Source organism: Rana temporaria, chromosome 3, assembly GCF_905171775.1.
Source record: "Rana temporaria chromosome 3, aRanTem1.1, whole genome shotgun sequence".
Lineage (NCBI taxonomy): Eukaryota > Metazoa > Chordata > Amphibia > Anura > Ranidae > Rana > Rana temporaria.
In genome coordinates this window covers 241,060,782-241,084,158 of record NC_053491.1, presented here as the reverse complement: position 1 = coordinate 241,084,158, position 23,377 = coordinate 241,060,782, and the positions used below count along the sequence as shown (strand labels likewise).

The 23,377-nt window shown below is 43.7% G+C and overlaps 1 protein-coding gene across 2 annotated transcripts in view; it reads right to left on the bottom strand.

Annotated features, from left to right (window-relative positions):
- The window catches only part of SH3TC2 (SH3 domain and tetratricopeptide repeats 2), a 168,263-nt gene extending 145,665 nt beyond the window's left edge, over window positions 1-22,598 (bottom strand). The window contains exon 1 of one of the 2 annotated variants that reach the window (XM_040344530.1): window positions 22,140-22,598. In XM_040344530.1, coding sequence (XP_040200464.1) covers window positions 22,140-22,299 — 160 coding nt within the window. In that variant the 5' untranslated portion in view covers window positions 22,300-22,598. The remainder of the gene's footprint in view (window positions 1-22,139) is intronic. The other variant, XM_040344531.1, reaches the window with a different exon arrangement.
- Between the last annotated feature and the right edge of the window lie 779 nt (window positions 22,599-23,377).

Genomic DNA, 23,377 nt, shown 5'->3' with positions numbered 1-23,377 from the left:
AAGTCGAATGCGATTGAATGCGCAGACTCACGGACATGAGGTGAGCTGGAAAAGAGTCGGCCCAGTGACGTGTAGTACCGCACACTGAACCGACAAAGAGCATGTGTGAGTGGGCTGCTTAAATACCCTCCAGGCTCCTCCCATAAACTCAGGCCACCATACTGGCCTTCTTATTTATGGTCGTTACCCTCTGACCGAGAGAGATGTGGATCACATAAACACGCGACAAGACTTACAACATAAATAGACCTGAAGTGTGCCTTGGTGGTCTGGTCAGTATGCCAAGAAAAGGGGTCAAAAGACTCAGATAGGGAAATAGTTTATATTGATTTCTTGTATTTATTTAGCCAGCTTGGTAAAGGCTTGTGCCATTCCTTCATGAGGATTTGGGATGTATGTGGCAAAACAAGGAGACTTCCATCAGCCTGGTATCTTGATTACGTAGTCTGGTACTCCCTGTTGGGAGGCAACTGAGGCTGCTCCAAAGAATGTCCAGAGAACTGACTGGGGTTTGAAGCCCAAGTTACTTAGGAGGATTCTGACATGCTTGACACACTGGCTGACACTCAGGGAGCTGGTTTAGAAAGGGTAGCAACGAGCTACTATCAGATTGGCTGGGTAGATGGAGCAGTAGTGGGTCGAGCACCGTCACTGGGCATCAGGCGTTGTCAGTCTGAAACAGGTTGATGTCAACCCCAGGGGCTGGTTTGTTGCGTTTGCAGACTGTGAGAGTGTAGTGGTTCGAAAGCGAGTCGGGTGGCGTCGGAGCAGTGTGTGACTGCCGGAGCCGCTTACTAAATTCACTAGCTTGTAGGGAACCGTAGAAGGCCTGGTAGATGGCTGTTCGGGTGACTAGTCTGGGCAAAGCCCTAAACAGGGAACGAGTAAGGATTTTAGACATGTCCCTAAAGATGGGACTCTTGAAAGGTAGGCGCTTGCCACTGACTACAGGTTGGTGCTTCTGTATGCCCTGTAGGAGGGACTTGACTGCATGGGCTCGAGAATACTGACGGTTTACTGGGGTCCTGCAGGGACAGGAAATGCTGGATGCCATCTAGATATGGCGTGATAGTATTGAGAAATGGTCAGCTGCATGTGGCAATACGATATGAAGGCTAGGATGTGTCCAACTGCTGCTTCGGGGCAAGGGGCCAAAAATTTGCGATTAGTGTTCCAAGCAGTGCGATAGGCCTTCAGTGTGTTGTGTGCCAAGGAGTGGTTAATAAGTTGGATTGCGTTGGTGAGATGCGACTTCAGTCCATCGTCAGCAATGTCCATGGTGGGACAGGGATAGTTGTTGGGTCGGCTCCAGGCTCTTGCTGGAAAAAACATCCATTCCAAGGTTGGAATAGGAAAGCGCATCAGCTGCTTTTTGCATTTGCCTGGAAAAAGGTCTACATAAGATATTAACTGGTGACGGAGTGACAGCTGCGCGAGCCTGCGCAGGAAGTAATGGGGAGTGACTTAGATCTACCTTAATTGATGATGTCGGCTGTGGCCTGATTGTCTGTGGTGAAGAACAGTGTCTGTCCAGTTCAAGTGTGGTTCCAGACCTGGGCAGCTGCCACGATGGGGTGCAGCACGAGGTGTGATGAAGACTGGGTGAAAAATTTTAAGAGAATTTCTGGGGGCCAAGTTTTGGAGAACCAGTGGCGGCCTAAAAATGGCTGCAAAAGCCTTTGGTGGCTCGGCTGACACTGCCAGGATGAAGATTGAAATGCTGTTCTATCAGGTGGGGAAGTTGTCCCACATAGCTAAGTCTGCTACTGATGCTTGGTCTAGTTTGAGAACTTGGACTGGATCTTGCATTGGTGTGAGAAAATCAAGACAATACACAGGTGCTCAACAAGACGATATACATGCACTCGCAGGCCAACGTGCACTCGCAGGACAACGTGCACTCGCTGGTGCTGGATGAAAACCTGAACCAACCGCAGGGAAAAAACACAGAGAAAAGATGAGCGGCCCGCGCGCCACTGAAGACGAACGGCCAACTGGGCGCCACTGTGTGTCTGTGTGGCTGATCGTTTGTCACTGAGGTGTGTTTGCAAGTTTAGTTTGTATTCGGGTTTGCACGTAGGTGCCTGCCGCAAAGTGTTTTATACTACTGCAGACAATATTGTGCGGTTGCAAGGGTGTCAGTGAGTGTCAGGTTGCTGGGACGATATTGTGTGGTTGCAGGGGCCTTGAGTATGAAGGTTTGTTTTGAGACGGCATTGCGTGGTTGCAAGGGTCTCAGTCTGGTTTGCTGAAACGATATTGCGTGGTTGCAAAAGGTCTCGATGAGTGTGGCGCTGCTGAGACGGTATTGCATTTGCAAGGGTCTGTGAACTACGGTGTGAGGCTGCTGAGACGGTATTGCGTGGTTGCAAGGGTCTCGATGAGTGTGGGGCTGCTGAGACGGTATTGCGTTTGCAAGGGTCTCAACAATGGTGTGAGGCTGCTGAGACGGTATTGCGTGGTTGCAAGAGTCTTGATGAGTGTGGGGCTGCTGAGACGGTATTGCATTTGCAAGGGTCTGAACTATGGTGTGAGGCTGCTGAGACGGTATTGCGTGGTTGCAAGGGTCTCAATGAGTGTGGGGCTGCTGAGACGGTATTGCGTTCGCAAGGGTCTCAACAATGGTGTGAGGCTGCTGAGACGATATTGCGTGGTTGCAAGGGTCTCAGTCTGGTTTGCTGAGACGATATTGCGTGGTTGCAAAAGGTCTCGATGAGTGTGCCGCTGCTGAGACGGTATTGCATTTGCAAGGGTCTGAACTATGGTGTGAGGCTGCTGAGACGGTATTGCGTGGTTGCAAGGGTCTCGATGAGTGTGGGGCTGCTGAGACGGTATTGCGTTTGCAAGGGTCTCAACAATGGTGTGAGGCTGCTGAGATGATTTTGCATGGTTGCAATGGTCTCAACAGGTGTCAGGTTGCTGGGCCGAGATTGTGTGGTGACAATTTTTCTTTTTTTCTGCACTTTTTATATTTTTTTGCTTTTTTATATATTTTTTTTTTTTTTGCGTTTTGTAAGGGTCATGTGTTGCAAGGGTCTTAACAAGGGTGTCAGGCTGCTGAGACAATTTTGTGTGCTTGCAAGAGTCTCCATGAGTGTGGGGCTGCTGAGACGGTATTGCGTTTGCAAGGGTCTTAACAAGGGTGTCAGGCTGCTGAGACAATTGTGTGCTTGCAAGAGTCTCCATGAGTGTGGGGCTGCTGAGACGGTATTGCGTTTGCAAGGGTCTTAACAAGGGTGTCAGGCTGCTGAGACAATTTTGTGTGCTTGCAAGAGTCTCCATGAGTGTGGGGCTGCTAAAACGGTATTGCGTTTGCAAGGGTCTCAACAAGGGTGTCAGGCTGCGGAGACGAATTTTGCGTCGTTGCAACGGTCTCAACAGGTGTCAGGTTGTGGGGCTGAGATTGTGTGGTGGCAATTATTTTTTTTTTCTGCACTTTTATATTTCTTTTTGCTTATTTTTTTTTGCGTTTTTTTTTTTTGCATGTTTTTTTTTGCGTTTTTTTTTTTTTATATATTTTTTTCTTTTTTTTATTTATTTATTGGTAAGGGTCATGTGTTGCAAGGGTCTTAACAAGGGTGTCAGGCTGCTGAGACGATTTTGTGTGGTTGCAAGAGTCTCGATGAGTGTGGGGCTGCTGAGACGGTATTGCGTTTGCAAGGGTCTCAACAAGGGTGTCAGGCTGTGGAGACGAATTTTGCGTAGTTGCAACGGTCTCAACAGGTGTCAGGTTGCTGGGCTGAGATTACGTGGCGGCAATTGTTTTTTTTTTGTTTGTTTTTTTTATATATTTTTTTTCCTTTTTTTTTTTTTTTTTTTTTTGCATTTTGTAAGGGTCATGTGTTGCAAGGGTCTCAGCAAGGATATCAGACTGCTGAGATGATTTGCATGGTTGCAAGGTCTCAATCAATAAGAATTGGGTTACTGAGAAAGGATAGAAACACCTGGTTTGTTTGTACCTTAAGCAAGCAGTATAAGGTAGAAGGACAACACCTGTTTGAATCGTAGGTTCCGCAGGGGCCACTAATGAACGATATGGGAGAGAACGAATGGTAGCAAATTGATAGAACATAAAGCATGTGTAAATCTTACTTGCGACAGTGGGCCATGCGAGTGAGTTTGCGGCGGACTGTGGCTGGAGTGAAACATGTCGGGAACGTGTAGCGTGCTGCCGTGCATGGGGCAAAACAACGAGGTTTGGTGTAGAAAATAGAACACGAGAAGTACGTATCAATGCTTTGTAAGCTCCACTGCGGGAACCAAACATATGGTACAGGTGACACCATGAGTGGCCACGAATTTGACATGACAAACAAGCTAACGAATCCTACCTGGGACAGTAAAGTGCGATTGGGTTTGCTTTGGACTGGAGTGGATGTGCAACACATCCCAAGAGTGTGGTGTGGCGCCATGCATGACGCACAGGCAATAACTTTGGTAAATAAATGAGAGAGAAGAGCCGTGTACAAGCAATTCGTAAGTTCCGCTGTGGGAACTAAAACACACGACATGGGGGAAACAATGAATGACAACGGTAGAAAGTATGCAATGTATGTGATACAAAATGGTTGTAAAATGCATGAAATGAATCCGATACGAATTGATAGTAAGGAGTATTGAACGAATCTGATACAAATTGGTTGTAGAGTGCATGCTACCCCTTGCTTTGAAACCGAACACCTACCAACCACCCATCCCCCCAGGCTAATCAAGTGCAGACAAGGCACCATGTGAGTCCAATTACCACCTCAATCTGCCAAAGAACCCATACAAACACATGTCAATCTCCAAATGAATTTACAAATGAATCGTATGTTTGGCAGAAGGAAGTTACAAATGTACTACGCCTGAGCCGAATGATGTTGAAACATGAGCAAAAGTAACTCAGAGGCAGTTTTTTCCAAAAGGGATGCAGGATAGGAAGCATAACGAATTGCAAGATTGCACAAGATACGAAAAGGTTTGAATCCTACCTGCGACAGTAAGCGGGAACCGTCGGCGAAGACCATGAAGGGAGAAGCCGCAAAGCGCTTGCGATGTCGAATGCGATTGAATGCGCAGACTCACGGACATGAGGTGAGCTGGAAAGAGTCGGCCCAGTGACGTGTAGTACCGCACACTGAACCGACAAAGAGCATGTGTGAGTGGGCTGCTTAAATACCCTCCGGGCTCCTCCCATAAACTCAGGCCACCATACTGGCCTTCTTATTTATATTACAAGCTAGAGCTTGTAGATAAGGGGTTTGCGAATACGTCACCTCTTTGCTACAATAGATGCAGTATTTACAACAACAAAATTTATATAATTGACGTTGTTTTAGTAAGAAATATTAGCAAACATTTAAAAGAAGTTCAAACAATTCAGGGTCCATGCTAGCTATCAGTACCTCAATTCACATTCTATAATTAGAATGTAGTTAATAAAGCAGTATATACAACAGAGCTTTTGTTTATTGCTACGTTAAAATGACCATCAGACATTGAGTGAACCCAACCTTTATAATGCCAAATAATTGTCTACTCATAGTATGGAGCAATAGGATCCCTGCCAAATCTGTACTGGGTAATGTGGTCAGATGGTGATCATTATTGGTTTGTCTGAGGCTATTTTCTAACCACAGTAATGGGACTTATTTTTTTCAGTGTTAATCTATCTGTTTACCCAGGGGCCACACTACAGTGGTGCCAAGTTTTGCAAGCCTACTGTCAGCAGACCCATGCTATGTCATGCCTACTTAAAGTAGATTTTTCACCAATATCAGCCAAGGATTAATATTAACATGGAAGATGTCCTTAAAGCGGAGTTTCACCCAAAAATTGAACTTCCACTCATGTGTCTTCTCCCTCCCTCCGGTGCCAAATTTGGCACCTTTCGGGGGTGAAGCGGATACCTGTCTTTGACAGGTACCCTTCCCCACTGCTGGGAGGCCGGGCCGCAGCAAATTATGTCACCGGCTCAGCTCCCTCCTCCTTCCCCCGCTACTGGCCCAGTAGGAGAGCGCAGCGGTGCCTCACGCATGTGCAGTAGGGACCCGGCGTGAAGCCATAATTATGCACTGCCAGGTTCCCTTACTGCTAATGGCGGTTGCAGCACCCGATAGCTGATGCAAACATCAGCTGCAGTGTGCCAACATCGCTGGACTCCAGGACAGGTAGGTGTCCTATTATTAAAAGTCAGCAGCTGTAGTATGTGTAGCTTCTGTCTTTTAATTTTTGCAGAGGTGGTCAGACCTCCTCTTTAAATTGGTTCTAATGTTACGAGGGTTTTTACCCTAATGCATTCAATGCATTAAGGTTAAAAAACCTTCCTCCCCCACCCCTTATACTCACCTGAGCCTGATCTTGATCCAACGATGTGCATGAGAGCAATGGCTCTCCCATCTCTCTCTCTCCTCAATGGACAGAGAGGCAGCAGCTGGAGCTACTGGATTCTGCTGCTATCAATCATAGCCATTGAGGGGAGAGCAGGGGGGCAGAACCTGCACAAGTGCCCCCATAGCAAGCGGCTTGCTATGTAGGATTGCAGCAGGGGGAGGAGCCAGGAACTCTGGTGGGGGACCCAGAAGAGGAGGATCATGATTGTTTTGTGCAATACCATTGCCCAGAGCATGTAAGATAACATGTTTTTTTGTTTGTTTGTTTGTTTTTTTAAATACCCTTAAAATATTTTTAATTTCTAATTGTGTACCTTTTTATTTATATTTTTAAAATACAGTCCTCAAAAGTATAACCCCAAACACTTCCTTACAAATACAGTACATATTTAGATGGTGGAATTATATTCATGATTTTGATGTCACAATATAAAAACACCAATTGGATTAGACACACTACACTATATGGTATTTTCTTTCTTTCTTTTTTTAGATATTTCACCTTTTTTGAGTGAAACACTACAAGGCATTCACAACCAGAGAGGACTCTGTTGATGCTTTTTGCTCTAACTTGGACTTAAAATAAAATTGAGAACTTTTTGGAAAGACATCTATAAGGACTGGGACTTTTAGGATTGTTAGTAGTGAGCACTGATTTTTTGTATGCAATATTTGGCAGAAGGCAGCTGAAGGGGCCACTCACTGAGCGCACTCAGGCCCCATACACACGATAGAATTTATCCGCAGATACGGTTCAGCGGACCGTATCCGCGGATAAATCCTCTCTAAGATTTCAGAGGATTTCAATGCGATGGCGTGTACACACCATCGCATTGAAATCCGCGCTGAAATCCTCTGCCGATGACGTGTCGCGCCGTCGCCGCTATTATGACGCGGCGACGGGCGCGACACTGTCATATAAGGAATTCCACGCATGCGTCTATTCATTACGGCGCGTGCGGGGAATCCCTTTGGACGGATGGATCCGGTAAGTCTGTACAGACGAGCGGATCCATCCGTTGGAATGGATTCCAGCAGATAGATATTCTGTGCATGTCGACAAATATTTATCTGCTGGAAATCCATTCCAGGGGAGATTTATCTGCGGATAGATATCCGACGGAGTGTACACACCATAGGATCTATCCGCAGAAACCCATTTGATGGGATTTATCTGCGGATAGATTCTATGGTGTGTATGGGGCCTCAGGCTGGTTAATCAAAATTTTGCCAAAATTTAAAGTTTATGGCCAGCATTGAACTTTTCCATCAATCAAGTGATGAAAAAGTGATAATAGTGTTTTATTTCAGATTTCACTATAAATGGGTCAGTTTTTTTTTTTTTTTCAACTGGTGGGCTGAACTAAAAAACAGAACTGTTTCCCTCATCCACACATTCAAAGTAGATGGCAGAAATCCTCCCACTGAGCCAGTGTATTCTGATGGCGGGGAGATTCCCCCACTGTCAGTACACAGATCAGCACTGTACAAGTGGCTTTTATTCTATGTGATTAAATAGAAGTTGATTGGCAGATCAACTTCTGTTCAACTGCAGTGGCCACACAGATCAAAATTCAGCAAGTCCTTGCTGAACCAGTCTAATTTTGATCCAACTATGGCCACCTTTACAGTTTTGTAAGACTAGTAATAAATGTTGTTTATTCAAGAGCTGGCAATGATAAGATACTTGTACTCTGTACTCTGACCCTTCCTCCTGTCTCAACCCATTGTGAAGTACAGCAATTCAGGAGGGACATTTGGCCCTGGTCCTCTTCAGCAGTTCTTAAAGTATGAACTTTATAATATGGTTAAACATAAACTTTACACATAAATCTAAAAGAAGCACAAATGATTTACTATTCGTACATTCCTTTTCAAAAGACTGCAAGGGAATTACCACAATGTAATATAGAAATAAACTTAGCATTATGTGTATATATACATATATATATTGGGGCAGATCCACAAAAGGATTACGCATAATTTTAAAATTCCCACATCGTATCTTTGTTTTGTATGTACAAAACAAGATACGACGGCATCTGGGATCGATCCGACAGGCATACGTCTTAGATTTTAGATGCAATATTTTTTTACGTCGTTTTCGTTCGGCTTTTTCCGGCGTATAGTTAAAGCTGCTGTTATGAGGCGTACTCAATGTTAAGTATGGCCGTCGTTCCCACGTACAATTTTGAAATTTTTACGTCGTTTGCGTAAGTCGTTCGCGAATAGGGATTTGCGTAGTATGACGTCACCATCAGAAGCATTGGCTTTTTCCGGGTTAATTTCGAGCATGCGCACTGGGATATCCCCACGGACGGCGCATGCGCAGTTAAAAAAAACGTTGTTTACGTTGGGTCACGACGTATTAACATAAAACACGCCCCCATTACATCCATTTGAATTCCGCGCCCTTACGCCGCCAAAGATACACTACGCCACCGTAACTTACGGCACAAATTCTTTGTGGATTCGAAATAAAAAAAATAAAGTTGCGGCGGCGTAGTGTATCTTAGATACGCTGCGCCCGGCAGAAGATTACGCGCAGGTACGTGGATCTGCCCCATGGTATATATATATATATATATATATATATATATATATATATATATATATATATACACAGTGGGGAAAATAATTATTTGATTTGTTTGCCCACTTACTCATTTGTTGCCTTGGCGGTATGTTTTGGGTCATTGTCATGCTGGAAGACCCATCCACAACCCATCTTCAGTGTTCTGGCTAAGGGAGGAGGGTTTTCATCCAAGATTTTACATTATATGGCCCCGTTCATTGGCCCCTCAAAGTCAGCCTCTACCTTTAGCAGAGAAACAGCCCCCAAGCAAAATGTTTCCACCTTCATCCTTGACTATATGGATGGTGTTCTTAGGGTCATAGTCAACATTTTTCTTCCTCCAAACATGGCAAATCGAGTTAATGCAAAAGAGAAACATTTTTTTCTCACCATGCTTCTCAGAATCATTTAGATGTTCATTGGCAAACTTCAGAAGGGCCTGTGCATGTGCCTTCTTGGTTTGTTTGGTGACAGTGGTGACAGTGGTCCCAACTGCCTTGAGATCATTCACAAGCTCCTCCCCTGTGGTTCTGGGCTTTCTCTCACTTTTCTCATTAGCATTCTTGCCCCATGAGGTAAAATCTTGCATGGAGCTCCAGACCCAAGGGGGATGGATGGTTATTTTGCACGACCCCTTATTACATTGTAATTGGGCAAACTTACAAAATCTATAGGGGGATCAAATAATAAATTTCCCCATTATATATATATATATATATACACACACATACAGTATTTACAGCCGTGGCCAAAAGTTTTGAGAATGACACAAATATTAATTTTCACAAAGTCTGCTTCCTCAGTTTTTTTGATGGTAATTTGCATATACTCTAGAATGTTATGAAGAGTGATCAGGTGAATTGTAATTAATTGCAAAGTCCCTCTTTGCCATGAAAATGAACTTAACCCCACAAAAAACATTTCCACTGCATTCGTGAAGAAGGCTTTATGGCGCCCAAGAAAGTCCAGCAGGCACCAGAACCGTCTCCTACAGTTGATTCAGCTGCGGGTTCGGGGCACCACCAGTGCAGAGCTTGCTCAGGAATGGCAGCAGGCAGATGTGATTACATCTGCATGCACAGTGAGGCGAAGACTTTTGGAGGATGGCCTGGTGTCAAGAAGGGCAGCAATGAAGCCAGTAATGCCTCCAGGAATGGCCAAAATCTTTGGGGCCTTAAGACGGTACTGCAATAAAAACAGGCATGATTCTGTGATGGACATCACTGCATGGGCTCAGGAATACTTTCAAAAATCACTGTCTGCGAACACAGTTCACCATGCCATCCAAAAGGTAAAGCGTTATCATGCAAAGAAGAAGCCAAATCTGAACATATTCCAGAAATGCCGCAATCTTCTCTGGGCCAAAGCTTAAAATGGTCTGTTGCAAAGTGGAAAACTATTTTGTGGTCAGACAAATCAAAATTTGACATTTATTTTTAACAACCATGGGTGCCACATGCTCCAGAATAAAGAGGAGAGGGACCTTCTGGCTTGTTATCAGCGCTCAGTTCAAAAGCCTTCATCTCTGAGGGTATGGCAGTGCATTAGTGAATATGGAATGGACAGCTTGCACATCTGGAAAGTCACAATCAAAGCTAAAAGATATATCCAGGTTTTAGAGCAGCAAATGCTCCCATCCAGACAATGTATTTTTCAGGGGAGGCTCTGCATGTTTCAGCAGAACAATGTCAAGACACATACTGGGTCTATTACAACCACATGGCTTGGTAGTAGAATAGTTCAGGTGCCCAACTGGCCTGCCTGCAGTCCACACCTTTCACCAATTGCATTTATTTGTTGCATTCTGAAACGTACAATACGACAAAGAAAACCCAGGTCTGTTGAATAAGTATAATCCTATATCAAACAAAAATGGAATACAATTCCTCTCCCAAAACTCCAGCAACTGGTCTCCTCAGTTCCCAGTTGTTTACAGACTATTGTTAAAAGGATAGGGGATGCTACACCATGGTAAACGTTGCCCTGTCACAAGATGTGTTGCTGCCATAAATTTCAAAATAACCTTTTCTTAAAATGGTAAATTTTCTTAGTTTGAACATTTGATACATCTTCTATTTTTTATTGTGAATAAAATGTGAGTTTATGCAGATTTGACACAGCGTCCCACATTTTTTGGAATTGGGGTTGTGTATGTATATACATAGCCTGCAGTGAAGATTTCGACAGAATCCAAGCAGCCTACACATCGTGGGACATACTTCATTACAGACACAAGTTGGGACAGTAAGTGCATCTGGATGGAGGCTGGTGCTAATCACTCCAGTGAACTAATGGCTCCACTCACATTCATTAAAAGATTGGAGCTCTGATCATCCCTTAATCTCCTGGAACGGTGGTGACTACAGTTTAGAGTTCAGAGGATTACTTCTCTTAGAGGCCGGTTTATATTTGAGCTCTGGTGAGTTTAACCCCCTAAGGGGAGTCTGTATCACGTGGTAGAATTAGAGTGATCGGTGGAAGGTGCACACTGCAATTACATAGGCTCACCTATGGACATTATCCTGAATCACTGTATTAGGGCCCTTTCACACGTACGGACAAACGGTCCGTTTATTACAAGTCCGTTTACGGACTTGTAATGTATCCCTATGGGATTGCAGACGTTAGCGGATGATGCATCCGCTAACGTCCACAACCATCCGCGTCCGCAAAGATCCGATTTTGCGGACGGAAGAAAACCCTATTTTTCTTCCGTCCGGCGGAACGGATCGGATGAATATGGACACACGGTCCGTATTCATCCAATTCCCCATAGGGGAGAGCGGAGGAGAGACAGGGCGGTCTCTGCACTGTGTGCGGGGACCGCCCTGTCCCCCGACAGCTCAGCGGGGATTAACAGAGGAATCCCCGCTGAGCCAAACGGGCTAACGGAGCGGATCAATACGGATCCGCTCCGTGTGAAAGAGCCCTTAGACATCACTCTTCCTAAAGACATTTCCTGTGGCGTTGGTCACATTCACTCAACATTAGCGCCGTTTCATAGAATCTGACTGATACAGTACTCTGGACTGTGAATGTTTTTATATACTATTGTTTATTTATTTTGCTTAATTTTAAACAGCTGCTTAGATACTTTCTGGTCCCGGTGATCTGCCGATATGGTTCCTCCTATCGATATGGTTCCCCACTTGACTGCGCAGGCGCAATCCGAGCCAACGGAAATGAGCCTGGATGCCACCCAAGGTTCAGAGAATTCCGTGGGCTTCGTCTACACCTGCGCAGTGAAGCAGGGAACCATATCGATAGGGGAACTAGATCGACAAGACACAGGTTTGTTTGACAAGATAACTGGGTGTGTTTCAACATTATACATATTTCTAGATATCCTTGTGATATTGTACGAACATTAATAATTTCCTTTGGCGCTGAGTGGTGTAACGTAGGCCTTTAATATACACCTTTGTCTTTTATGTATATATATGCAGAGCTGGTGGGAGATTGAATCACTTCTCTGGATTATACACCTATGTGTATAATATTAGCTCTAGCTATTCAGCTCTGTAGCAGGTTGGCCTGGTAAATATAAAAAGGAGTCCAGAGCTCCACCTGCTGGCTTGGTCAAAATCATAGCTTTTTTATTTTTGCCCAGCGATTATGAAAGTCCTGAACATAATAACAAAAGAAGATTTACAAAAAAAATATATACATTCAGTTTAATAGAGCATGCTCTAAGGAATTATCAGATCCCTTTCTTGTTGCCTGTTCAGTGTTACTTTAAAAGGGTTTTCTGTTTATAGGTGCATGCCTACAACACCAGATGATTTTACCAATGCACTGTAGCATGGTTTTGGGTGGTTGAAATTAGAAAATCGCAGTACTGTGATTCACAAATCACTGCTGATCTTAATATTAACCCAACCTTTTTCTTGGATTCTGCTTTTAATTTCCCTTTCTTACTATGACTTGTACATCCAACCCTTGTACCTATATAACCTTGCCTTCATGTGTGTAAGCATTCAGTCATGACATCTGTCTGAATGCTGCCTGTCCTGACCAGAACTTGACTTTTTCTTCCAACAAAAAATGTTACAAACTATGATTTAGCATGACAATTTAACACTTTGCTTGGGGGGAAAGGGGATAACCTAGGAGCATAAACCATAGCGCCTTGTGTTTTTTTGGGGGGTAAAAAACTAACATTTTGTAGATTCCCCTCCTCGGGAAAGCCTATCCTACCAAAGCTCCAGCACCAGCGTAACACCAGACGCTTGTGCGACTCTGCATTCCCGAACTCCCTGTCTGCTCTACCAGGGGTCCCGGGATCAGAGGAGTAAGGCCTGCCGCTCCCTGCACATCGGGCTCAGCCACAAGGTACGTGAGAGTACGGAACAGCCATGACCGAGCCCGCGCGGGGAGTGGATCCTATGCAGGAACTCTGTCGGCACCTTGACGGATTGACCCAGGCAGTTCGAGACCTGCAAGAGGGTTACACACGATTGGAGAACCGTGTCCAGGCTTTATCCGATCCGCTTTATCCACTCACAGCCAACTCCGACTGTACATGCACAAGCCGCACTGCACTTTGTGAAGGGTCCTGCAGTCTTCTGGGACCTGTGATGTGTTTCAGAAGACTGCAAGCAAGGGGTGGGGGTGATTTTTCACTTGAATCGCCTAGGCAATCTGGGCAGAGGTGGAAGGGAATACCTGTCAAAACCAAGTATCCCTCAAAAAAAGCAATTATTACAGAGGAGGGGGAGGAGGCAAACAAGTGGAACATCCCCTTTTGGTGAAGTCTTGTATTAGGGCCCTTTCAGTTAAAAAAATTGGAAAAATCGTGCATGAACGAGCAGCCAAAAAAATAAAAAATAAATAACCGCTGTGAAGAGTTTAATAGGATTTAAAGGGATGCATTTTGCATCTACATTTTTTAACTGAAAAACTGGTCAAAAATGATCATTGTAAAAGGGCCCTTAACCATGATGAGGAGAGTGGAAACTGTGCAATGAAGATAAAATCCTGTTACATGTTTGTATTGCATGTTTAAGGAGGAAGTAAACCCTCTGGGGGAAGTTACACCTATAGGTAAGCCTAGATTAAGGTTTACCTGTAGGTGTTAGGAAATATTTGCCAAAAAGAATACACCGATGTCTAGGGCGCATGCGCGCCGTAGACATCGGTGCAGGCACACTGAAAATGAAGGTTTTATCAATGATAATGACGTCTTTGCTGCTCCAGCCAATCACAGCGCTGGAGTGGCGATACCTGGAAGTAACCTTCCGGTGAGATGTCTGCGGCTGGAGGGGGAGACGAGGACGGCTTTGATCTAAGCAGGGGCGGACTGACAACTCATGGGGCCCCTGGGCAATAGAAGATTATGGGGCCCCTGGACTTACAGATGGCCACCACGCCAGGAGGCAGTGCAGAGGCGGGGCAGCTAAAATCTCTGGATTTTCACATCAAAAGCATGTCGGTTTCGGACATATCAGGGACAGATCTAAAAAAAACATAGATTTTTACATACTGTCCCTGGTTTTACTGAGCCTGGCAGCCCTGATGGGGCCCCCTAGTGGCATGGGGCCCTCGGGCAGTGCCCGAGTGACTCAATGGTCAGTCCGCCCCTGGATCTAAGGTAAGTAATTCATAATGAGCTAGTATGCTATTTTTTTTCGAAAAAAAAAAACGAAATCTGGGTTTACAACCACTTTAATAAAGCATTTAAAGCATAGGCAAACCACCTGAACACGCGCCTAATACTTTTTACTCAAACAATGAGCTTATTCTTAATAAAAGCAGGGTCCTTGTACAACTGTTATATACAATTTGTTAAAATAGAGTGTGGACATACTGTATACATCAGCTTGCATAGTAGAATAATGTATTTAAATATTTAAAGGGGAGTTCCACCCACAATTTCACTTTTTAAATATAAATACCCCTGTAATACACAAGCTTAATGTAGTCTAGTAAAGTTAGTCTGTAAACTAAGGTCCGTTTTGTTAGGTTGTTAGAGCATTTAGTTAGTTTATAATCTAGAAATAGACCGTGGCCATCTTAAGTGTGGGCATCATGAAATCAGACTGCACAAGCGATGTAATAGGTTTCAGTCAGGTTTCCATAGCAACGGGAGTGTCAGAGGAAGTTGCCGCCCCTTCTCTATGCAAATAGGCTATTTGCAAGGACTACTGGGATACATGATGCCTATCCCAGAAACCCTTGCGAATAGCCTTGTGACTTAATAGCCTAGGCTAATAAGGAGGAGGAAGTAATGAAGGACTACAAAATAAAGGTATTTACAAGCAACAAAATAAATAAAAATTGTCCATTCTGAACACTGTGGGCCAGATTCTCGTATCCTGGCGTAAAACTATGCGGGCGTAACGTATCTCATTTACGCTACGCGGCCGCAAGTTTTACGGGCAAGTGCTTGATTCACAAAGCACTTGCCTGTAAAGTTGCGGCGGCGTAGCGTAAAATCTCCGGCGCAAGCCCGCCTAATTCAAATAATCCAGGTAGGGGGCGTGGATCATTTAAATTAGGCGCGTTCCCGCGCCGATCGTACTGCGCATGCGCCGTCCCTAAAATTTCCCAACGTGCATTGCGCTAAATGACGTCGCAAGGTTTCGACATTAACGTAAATGGCGTCCAGCGCCATTCACGGACGACTTACGCAAACGACGTACATTTTTAAATTTCGACGCGGGAACGACGGCCATACTTAACATTGGTTGCCCCTTATATAGCAGGGGCAACTTTACGCATCGCAAATGCTACGGAAACGTCGTAAATTCACTGCGTCGACCGTGCGTACGTTCGGGAATCTCGCGTAAATAGCTAATTTGCATTGACGGGGAAAACGACGTCGGCGACACCTAGCGGCGGGAAAAAAAATTGCATCTAAGATCTGACAGTGTAAGAGCCTTACGCCTGTCAGATCTAATGGATATCTATGCGTAACTGATTCTAAGAATCAGTCGCATAGATACGCCGGGCCAGATTAGGACTTACGACGACGCAAATGGCGTTGCGCCGTCGTAAGCCCTTTGAGAAACTGGCCCTATGAGATTAGGGCATGCAGCACAGACAAACATAAAAAAAATGGGTGGAACTCCACTTTGAAAAGAATAACTAAAGCCAAAATGTTTTGTTTTTGAGCGGAGAGTGATTACAACGCCTAAAAGGTGTTTATTGTTGTTTAATGTTTCTGTTAAGCAGAAGCCTCCCCATTTCTATTTGTCCTGGTGACCAATGTCACCAAGAGTGAAAGTGAAAAAAAATCCTAAAATTAGAGATGTCACCAGAAAAGGAACTTAGGGAAAATTTCCCAAAGGGGACACTATTTCTGGTGACAACCATGATTTTCCTTCACTCTTAATAGATTTCCTCTCCACCTTTCTATTGTGGCTAAAACTGACAGGGGTTATGACCCGCCCTTACTTTATTAAAAAAAAACAGCTACAGGAGGCCGGTAGGAATTTCTCTGTGTCTTTAAAGTGAAACACCGCTCCGCACCTGATTTTTCACCTCCCCATAGCCACCATATCCGTTATGCTGGGCTCTTTTCAAAAAAACATGCTCACCTGTCCATAAATCCCAGTGTTGTCCTGCAGCAATCCTCAGTTCAGGTTCTTAGCCTCATGCCACGTACACACCATCACTTTATGTGATGGAAAAAAATGACGTTTTTAAAAACGTCACTTTAATTGACCGTGTGTGGGGGAAAACGTCGTTTTATGTCTTCTAAAAAACGACCAAAAAAAATTGAAGCATGCTTCAATTTTATGTGTCGTTTTTCAAAACGTCGTTTTTTACTTCACAGAAATTGACCGTCTGTAGCAAAAAACGTTGTTTAAAAATACGTTTTTACACCCGCGCATGCCCAGAAGCTACTTATGAAGCGAGCTTCAATGGAAAAACGTGGTGAACGTAACCTCGCTTTGCTAGAACATTGTGAGAAAAACGATGGTGTGTAGGCAACTTCGTCTTTGAAAATTGAAGTTTCAAAAACGTCATTTTTTACTTCACAGAAAATGTCGTTTTTTTTCATCACATAAAGTGATGGTGTGTACGGGGCAAGAGTCCTACATCACTATCCTGTTCTTCTCAGTTTAACAATCTTTTGCTGGTTCAGTTATAACACAATCCAGGTATGCCTTCCAGCCACTCTGGGTATTGTCACCTGGTAGCCTCCTAGGGTATGTGACGGGGATATCTCAGGAAGCTGCCCTAGAAAAAGATGGCAGCGGGGATGGAGTAAACTTCCCCCTGGAGTAAGCTATTATTATTGCGGGGCTAAGGCAGGGACTTAGGGCCAGATCCTCAAAAGAGATACGCAGGCGAATCTGCTGTTCCGCCTGCGTATCCCTGTTTCTATCTTTGGAACTGATCCACAGAATCAAGAGATAGACAGAAGATCCGGCAGGTGTAATAGTTTTACACTGCCGGATCTTAAGATGCAGTACCGCGACCGCCGCTGGGGGCATTCATGGTCGAAATTACGCGTTGGGTATGCTAATGAGGAGTTACGTCGATCCTCAAAGCTTTTTCGCGTTCGCTACATCGCCGCTACGTTAGTTTCCCGTCGCTTAGTTACACTTTTGTAAAGCAGCCCTACTTTTACACAGCAGGCGTACTGCTGTGTAAAGTATGGCCGTCCTTCCTGCGTCAAATTTTTAAATTTTACGTCGATTGCGTAAGCCGTACGGGAATACGGAAATACGCTACGCGCCGCGCCGATCAAAAAATTATGTCACGTCGCGCAAAGCACGTCGGGAAATTTGCGTCACAAGCATGCGCAGTACGTCCGGCGCGGGAGCGCGCCTAATTTAAATGGGACTCGCCCCATTAGATTAGGAACGCCTTGCGCCGAACGGATTTGAGTTACACCGCCGCAAATTTCCAGGTAAGTGTGTTGTGGATCGATACCTAACTTAGGAAATTTGTGGCAGTGTAACTTAAATCTGTTAAGTTACGTTGCGCTGCGGGGCTGTGGATCTGGCCCTTAAAGTGGTTGTTAAACCTTACATATACCTATTGAAGTGGCTGACCTCGGGTGATACACAGAGATTAAACTAATTTTTTTTCACAAGTTGTACCTGTTTATCCTCAGTCTTACCTTTTCTACACAACTTTAAAAAGCTTGTCTAAGCTTCCAGAAAATAGGGGACCAAGTCAAGAGCTGAAGTCATACTCTGCAGGATTCAGTGAGGAGAGCTAATTATAAGAAAGGGACACTCCCTTTACACAACACACAGGATTCAGTGAGGAGAGCTGATTATAAGAAAGGGAAACCCCCTTTACACAACACACAGGAACAGAGCTGAGACTGTCAATCGCAAGCTGCATGCAGGAGCTTCCTCCCCTGTCACCTGTTTTCTATTGGTGTCAGGAAAAGAAAGAAGTGGTCCTTGCTGATAGCAGAGGAACAAGGAAGCCGACAGAAATGAAACGTAGTGCTTTGGATTGAGACAAATACACATCATAGAGGGACATGCTTTGTTCATATTTCATGTTGGAGGTTTACAACCACTTTAAAGTTCATTTGCACAGTAAAATTCTACTTTAAATGTATTGCAAAAGATATGGTATCTCAAACCTCCACACAAAACTGTTGAGAGAACTTTTCAATATGTTTTACCTTTGGCTTTCTTCTAGTATGTTTACTGACATTTAGTTTAGGGGGGAAAAAAACTGGTGCTGTTCTCCTGAAGGATGAATCAGAAGGGAAAATCTGCCATCTATCTATTCAGAACTAATGATTCAGGCAGAGACACAAATATGGAAAATAACTAGTTATTACCCAGTTTTATAAATAGGCATGCTTTGTATTTCTGTTCTAACCATTTTGCTGCTAGGCTTTGCTGCATTCTGAGTGTGCTGGGATGAAAAGTGTTAGGCAGGTTTGCAATTCTTTGATGGACTTCAAGGTGTTTATATTCTTTCTTTACAGAAAGGGAGGCTGAAAATACTCTGAATAATAGTATGTGCCATCTCTAAAGTATTTACAAGGTTCCCCTTTTCTTGCAACTTTTAGGTTTTCCTCAAAGCTATGCAATTTAAAGGGTTTGTAAAGGAAAACATTTTTTTTAGCTTAATAGCTTCCTTTACCTTAATGCAGTGCTGTTTTCATGTCCTCATTGTTAATTTTTGCTCTCAAGTTGCTGTAATTCTTCTCTGATCTCCACACTTCCTGGTTGTCTGTTTCCTGATAACCACAGTACTGGGAGCTTTCTCTCTGTGGTCACTAATCAAGGAGTTGTGATTACTGTGTGTCTAAAACACCTCAGCACCAATCAGTTTCGTTTTCCAAACCATCACTGCCCTGTATTGGCTCTGTGGCTCTGTACAGCAGAGGCAGGAAACAACATGCAAAAACGAAACTAGAAACTACAGGTACATTATATGATTGATTTTTATCTATTTTTAATAGTTTTTAAAAGGGATCAGTTAACTAGTATGTCTCTATACCCTGTAAACAGTAATTTCAGCAATTTTTTTTATTTTATTTACAACTCCTTTAATTGATTTTCTAGTAATATGTTTTCTCTAAAGGAGCCATATAGTAAATACCATAGCAGATACAACTGTGTTGGAATTAGGTGTTGTGGCAGGTAAGGACCTCAGAGGACCCAGGCAAATATGAGATTAAAAAAAAATAAAAATTCTGATGTTCTTAGTTTTTAAGATATAAATGCGAATATGGCCAACTTAAAGCGGAGGTTCCGCCAATTTTTTTTTTAAAAGACAGCAGCTATAAAAACTGCAGCTGCTGACTTTTAAAAAATGGACACTTACCTGTCCAGCATGCCTACGATGTCTTTAGCTTACCTGTCCAGCACGCCCGCGATGTCGTCAGCCGAGGACGAGCAGATGGCTCGTCCGTTGGCTGCAACCGCCGCCCTCCTCGGTTAGGAAATCGGGAAGTGAAGCGTTGCGGCTCTGCCCGGTTCCCTACTGCGCATGCGTGAGGCGCCGTCACTGGTCCCCGCTCTCTCCTGGGACAAGTGTGTTTCCCAAAAGACAGCAGGGGCAGCGGGTAGAGGCGTGTCTGCTGCAGTCCCGTATTCCCGGAAGTGGGTGCAAATCTTAGACAGGTATCTGCACCCCCCCCCCCCCCTGAAAGGTGCCTGATGTGACACCGGAGGGTTCTAAAAAGCGGAAGCTCCATTTTTGGGTGGAGTTCCACTTTAAAGTAGCTGTAAACCCAATTACTAACATCTCATATAGGATTTAACATGTTAATGATATTTCAAAATTCATTCTCAATATTTAAATCCGCAGCCTCCATAAAACCTGCCATGAAGATCCTTGTTTAGGCTCTTACTGTTATGGGTTAACAATGCTCTGTCCCTGCTATCCAGTTGCTGACATATAGATTTTTTTCCTTTCAGCTTTTGGGCTTAATGAAAAATCAAGTAAATTCCTCCCTCCACACTATACAGTATAAATGTACGAATGTCCCACCGTAGCTGTCAAAATACTTATGTCTGGACACCAGTTTTCCACCTCGCTTCTTTCATTTTTCAATCAGGGGCAGCACCAGTCACTGATGGAATTTTTCCCGGGTTAATCAGGAAACAACTGAAGTTCACACAGGGGTAGATTCAGGTACCTTTGTGCATTTTTTACGGAGGCGCAGGGCAACGTTTTTGCCCTGCGCCCCCGCAAATTTTCTGCGCTACCCGCGATTCACGGAGCAGTAGCTCCGTAAATTGCGTGGGCGCTCCGGCAAAATGCCCGGCGTAAGCGCGCGCAATTTAAGTGATCCCGTAGGGGGCGGGAATCATTTAAATTAGGCGCGTTCCCGCGCCGATCGTAGAGCGCATGCTCCGTCGGGAAACTTTCCCGACGTGCATTACGGCAAATGATGTCGCAAGGACGTCATTTGCTTCAAAGTGAACGTGAATGGCGTCCAGCGCCATTCACGATTCACTTACGCAAACTACGTAAAGTTCAAATTTCGCGACGCGGGAACGACGGGTATACGTAACATTGGCTGCCCCTGCTAATAGCCGGGGCAGCCTTACGCGAAAACCGCCGTACGCAAACAACGTAAACTGCGTACGCAGGGCTCACGTAACGTTGTGAATCGGCGTTAGTATGCAATTTGCATACTATACGCTGAGCACAACGGGAACGCCACCTAGCGGCCATCGCAAGAATGCAGCCTAAGATATGCAGGCATAAGAGCCTTATGCCACGCATATCTTAGGCTGCAGTCGGCGTAACGAGGTTCCTGAATCAGGAGCATTCGTTACGCCGGCGCAAGTAAGCAATTGCGCTGCGTAACTATGGTTACGCAGGCGCAATTGCTCTCTGAATCCGGGCCACAGTGTATGGCTATGGCCTTGTCACCCTGTCAGATAAACTTCCTATCGAGACTATGGGGTTGATTTACTAAAGGCAAACAGGCAGTTGCACTCTGTAAGAACAGTTGCTCCAGAAGCTTATTAAATGAGCAGAAGCTTTGCTGACTTCCATCATTCAATCATGTGCAAGCAAAAAAGCATTTTATTTGTATTTATTTTTCCTTGCACGTGATTGGGTATTCTTTGCAAAGAGAAGCTTTACCTCATGTACTAAGCTCTGGAGCAACTGCTCTTGCAGAGTGCAACTTCACTTTCAAAGTGCACAGTCTATTAGTAAATCAACCCCTCTAAGTGGTCGTCTCAACACACATTACACATACGTTACAAACATTTTTTTCTTAAAAAACAGACCACATCACCACAATATTAGACTATTGTGGTGATGTGGTCTGTTTTTTTAAGAACATTTTTTACTTTTGTAACCAAGTGAAAAATGTATGAACTTTTTTTATGAGTATTTCCAAATAAACAATAGGTTTTAAAAAACAAAAGTTATTTTTTTGCCTCAAACATCCCAATTTTTTAATATATTTATGCTGTTGGATTGTACATTTCTAGGGATGTGGCACCTATAATCTAAATTTTGGGTTCTACACATTACACAGATATGGGCCATTGTTGTCACAATAAGTAAACCCACCATAGGAAATGCCATGTAATCATTACTGGAGGGCATGTATGTTGACAAGAGGTGGTTGCAAAGAAGCTGAAGTAGATCAGCGGCACTAAAAAGCAACAAAATATGAAAAAATGGGGAAACAAGTATCTCACTTAACAAGCGGCCTTACTGAATAAACCAGCATATCATTTTTGGAAAAATCCTCCTATCATAGAGAAAAGTCCATTGTAAATGAAGACACTTACCAAATGTTGACGTTCGCCTATGTAAAGCTTTCCAAAAGGAGTAAGTTGTTCTTTCTTCAGTATAGCAGTTATTATACCAAGACTCACTACTGGCGTCAGATTTGGTGTTCTTGGACAATCTGGAAAAGATGCTTCCATTTCTCTGACCTTCCATATCCATTCTGTTTCATAAACCCTATAAGATAACAACCGTCCAATCTTGAGTCATGATTGCCCTCAAATGACTGAAAGCTTTGCAATGTCTTTCCCGTCTCCAGAATACATGAATTATTAAAGTCAAATCAATAGTAGCACTCCTTGTCAGGTGCAACTTACGAGTAGATGTCGAAAGTGGTCATGCTCCAGTCTTGTTCTCCACAGGTCCTAATGGATTCCAGTCACAACAGACAGCATAGCAGAAAATGCAGACTAACCAGCCTCTGAATCTAAAACAATGAAATATACAACAATCAACACAATGGAAGTTGACACAAAAATGAACTGGTTTAAAACTTGTTCTGCTGTCTGGGATATGATATGCTTTCTCTATCTCAAATGCTAATGCTAATGTGTGACTTCAGACATAGACTCTCAAAACTGAAACAAGTTTGTTTTGTATACAAGTTGAACACAGAAAATATTCCACTTCTAGATGGAGAGAGGAAAGCCGGATTAGATCTAATCGATGTGGGCTGTTTCCTTGGTAAAGGCAGAACATGTATTGGTCTACAGGATAGCAAGAGGTTCTATAGTTCAATCTCGCCAAGCCAGTCTGACCAGTTCAAACTATTTCTGAGCAGCTGAGGTGCCAATACTGTATGTAGCATATGAGAGAAAGCAGGTAGCTGGATGGAATTTATGTAGTATGTCAGAAATATCACACAGAAACTTGTTCAGAGATATAAATCTATTCTGGAAAGAACACGCAAAGGTTTCTGTTTTAGGGTTGTGCAACAAGTCATAATAAAGTATTAGAAATGTTCAGGTCACTCTCATTACACTATTAGCTATTAAAAAAAAAACAGTAATCACTATACTTTTTTTTAAGTCGTTTTTATTAAGTATATGTAGGCAAATGTAGGTTCACAAAAGAAGAAATTTTGAGTACAGGAAATTATACTCAAAATGTCACATCTGCCAAAAAAACTGAGAATGTAAGAGTTACAGCAGACAAATGTACTGTAGAAATAAATAAAATAGAAAGTAGCATAGTCTCAACTTAAGTAATTCAAATCAAACAATAAGGCCTCGTACAGACG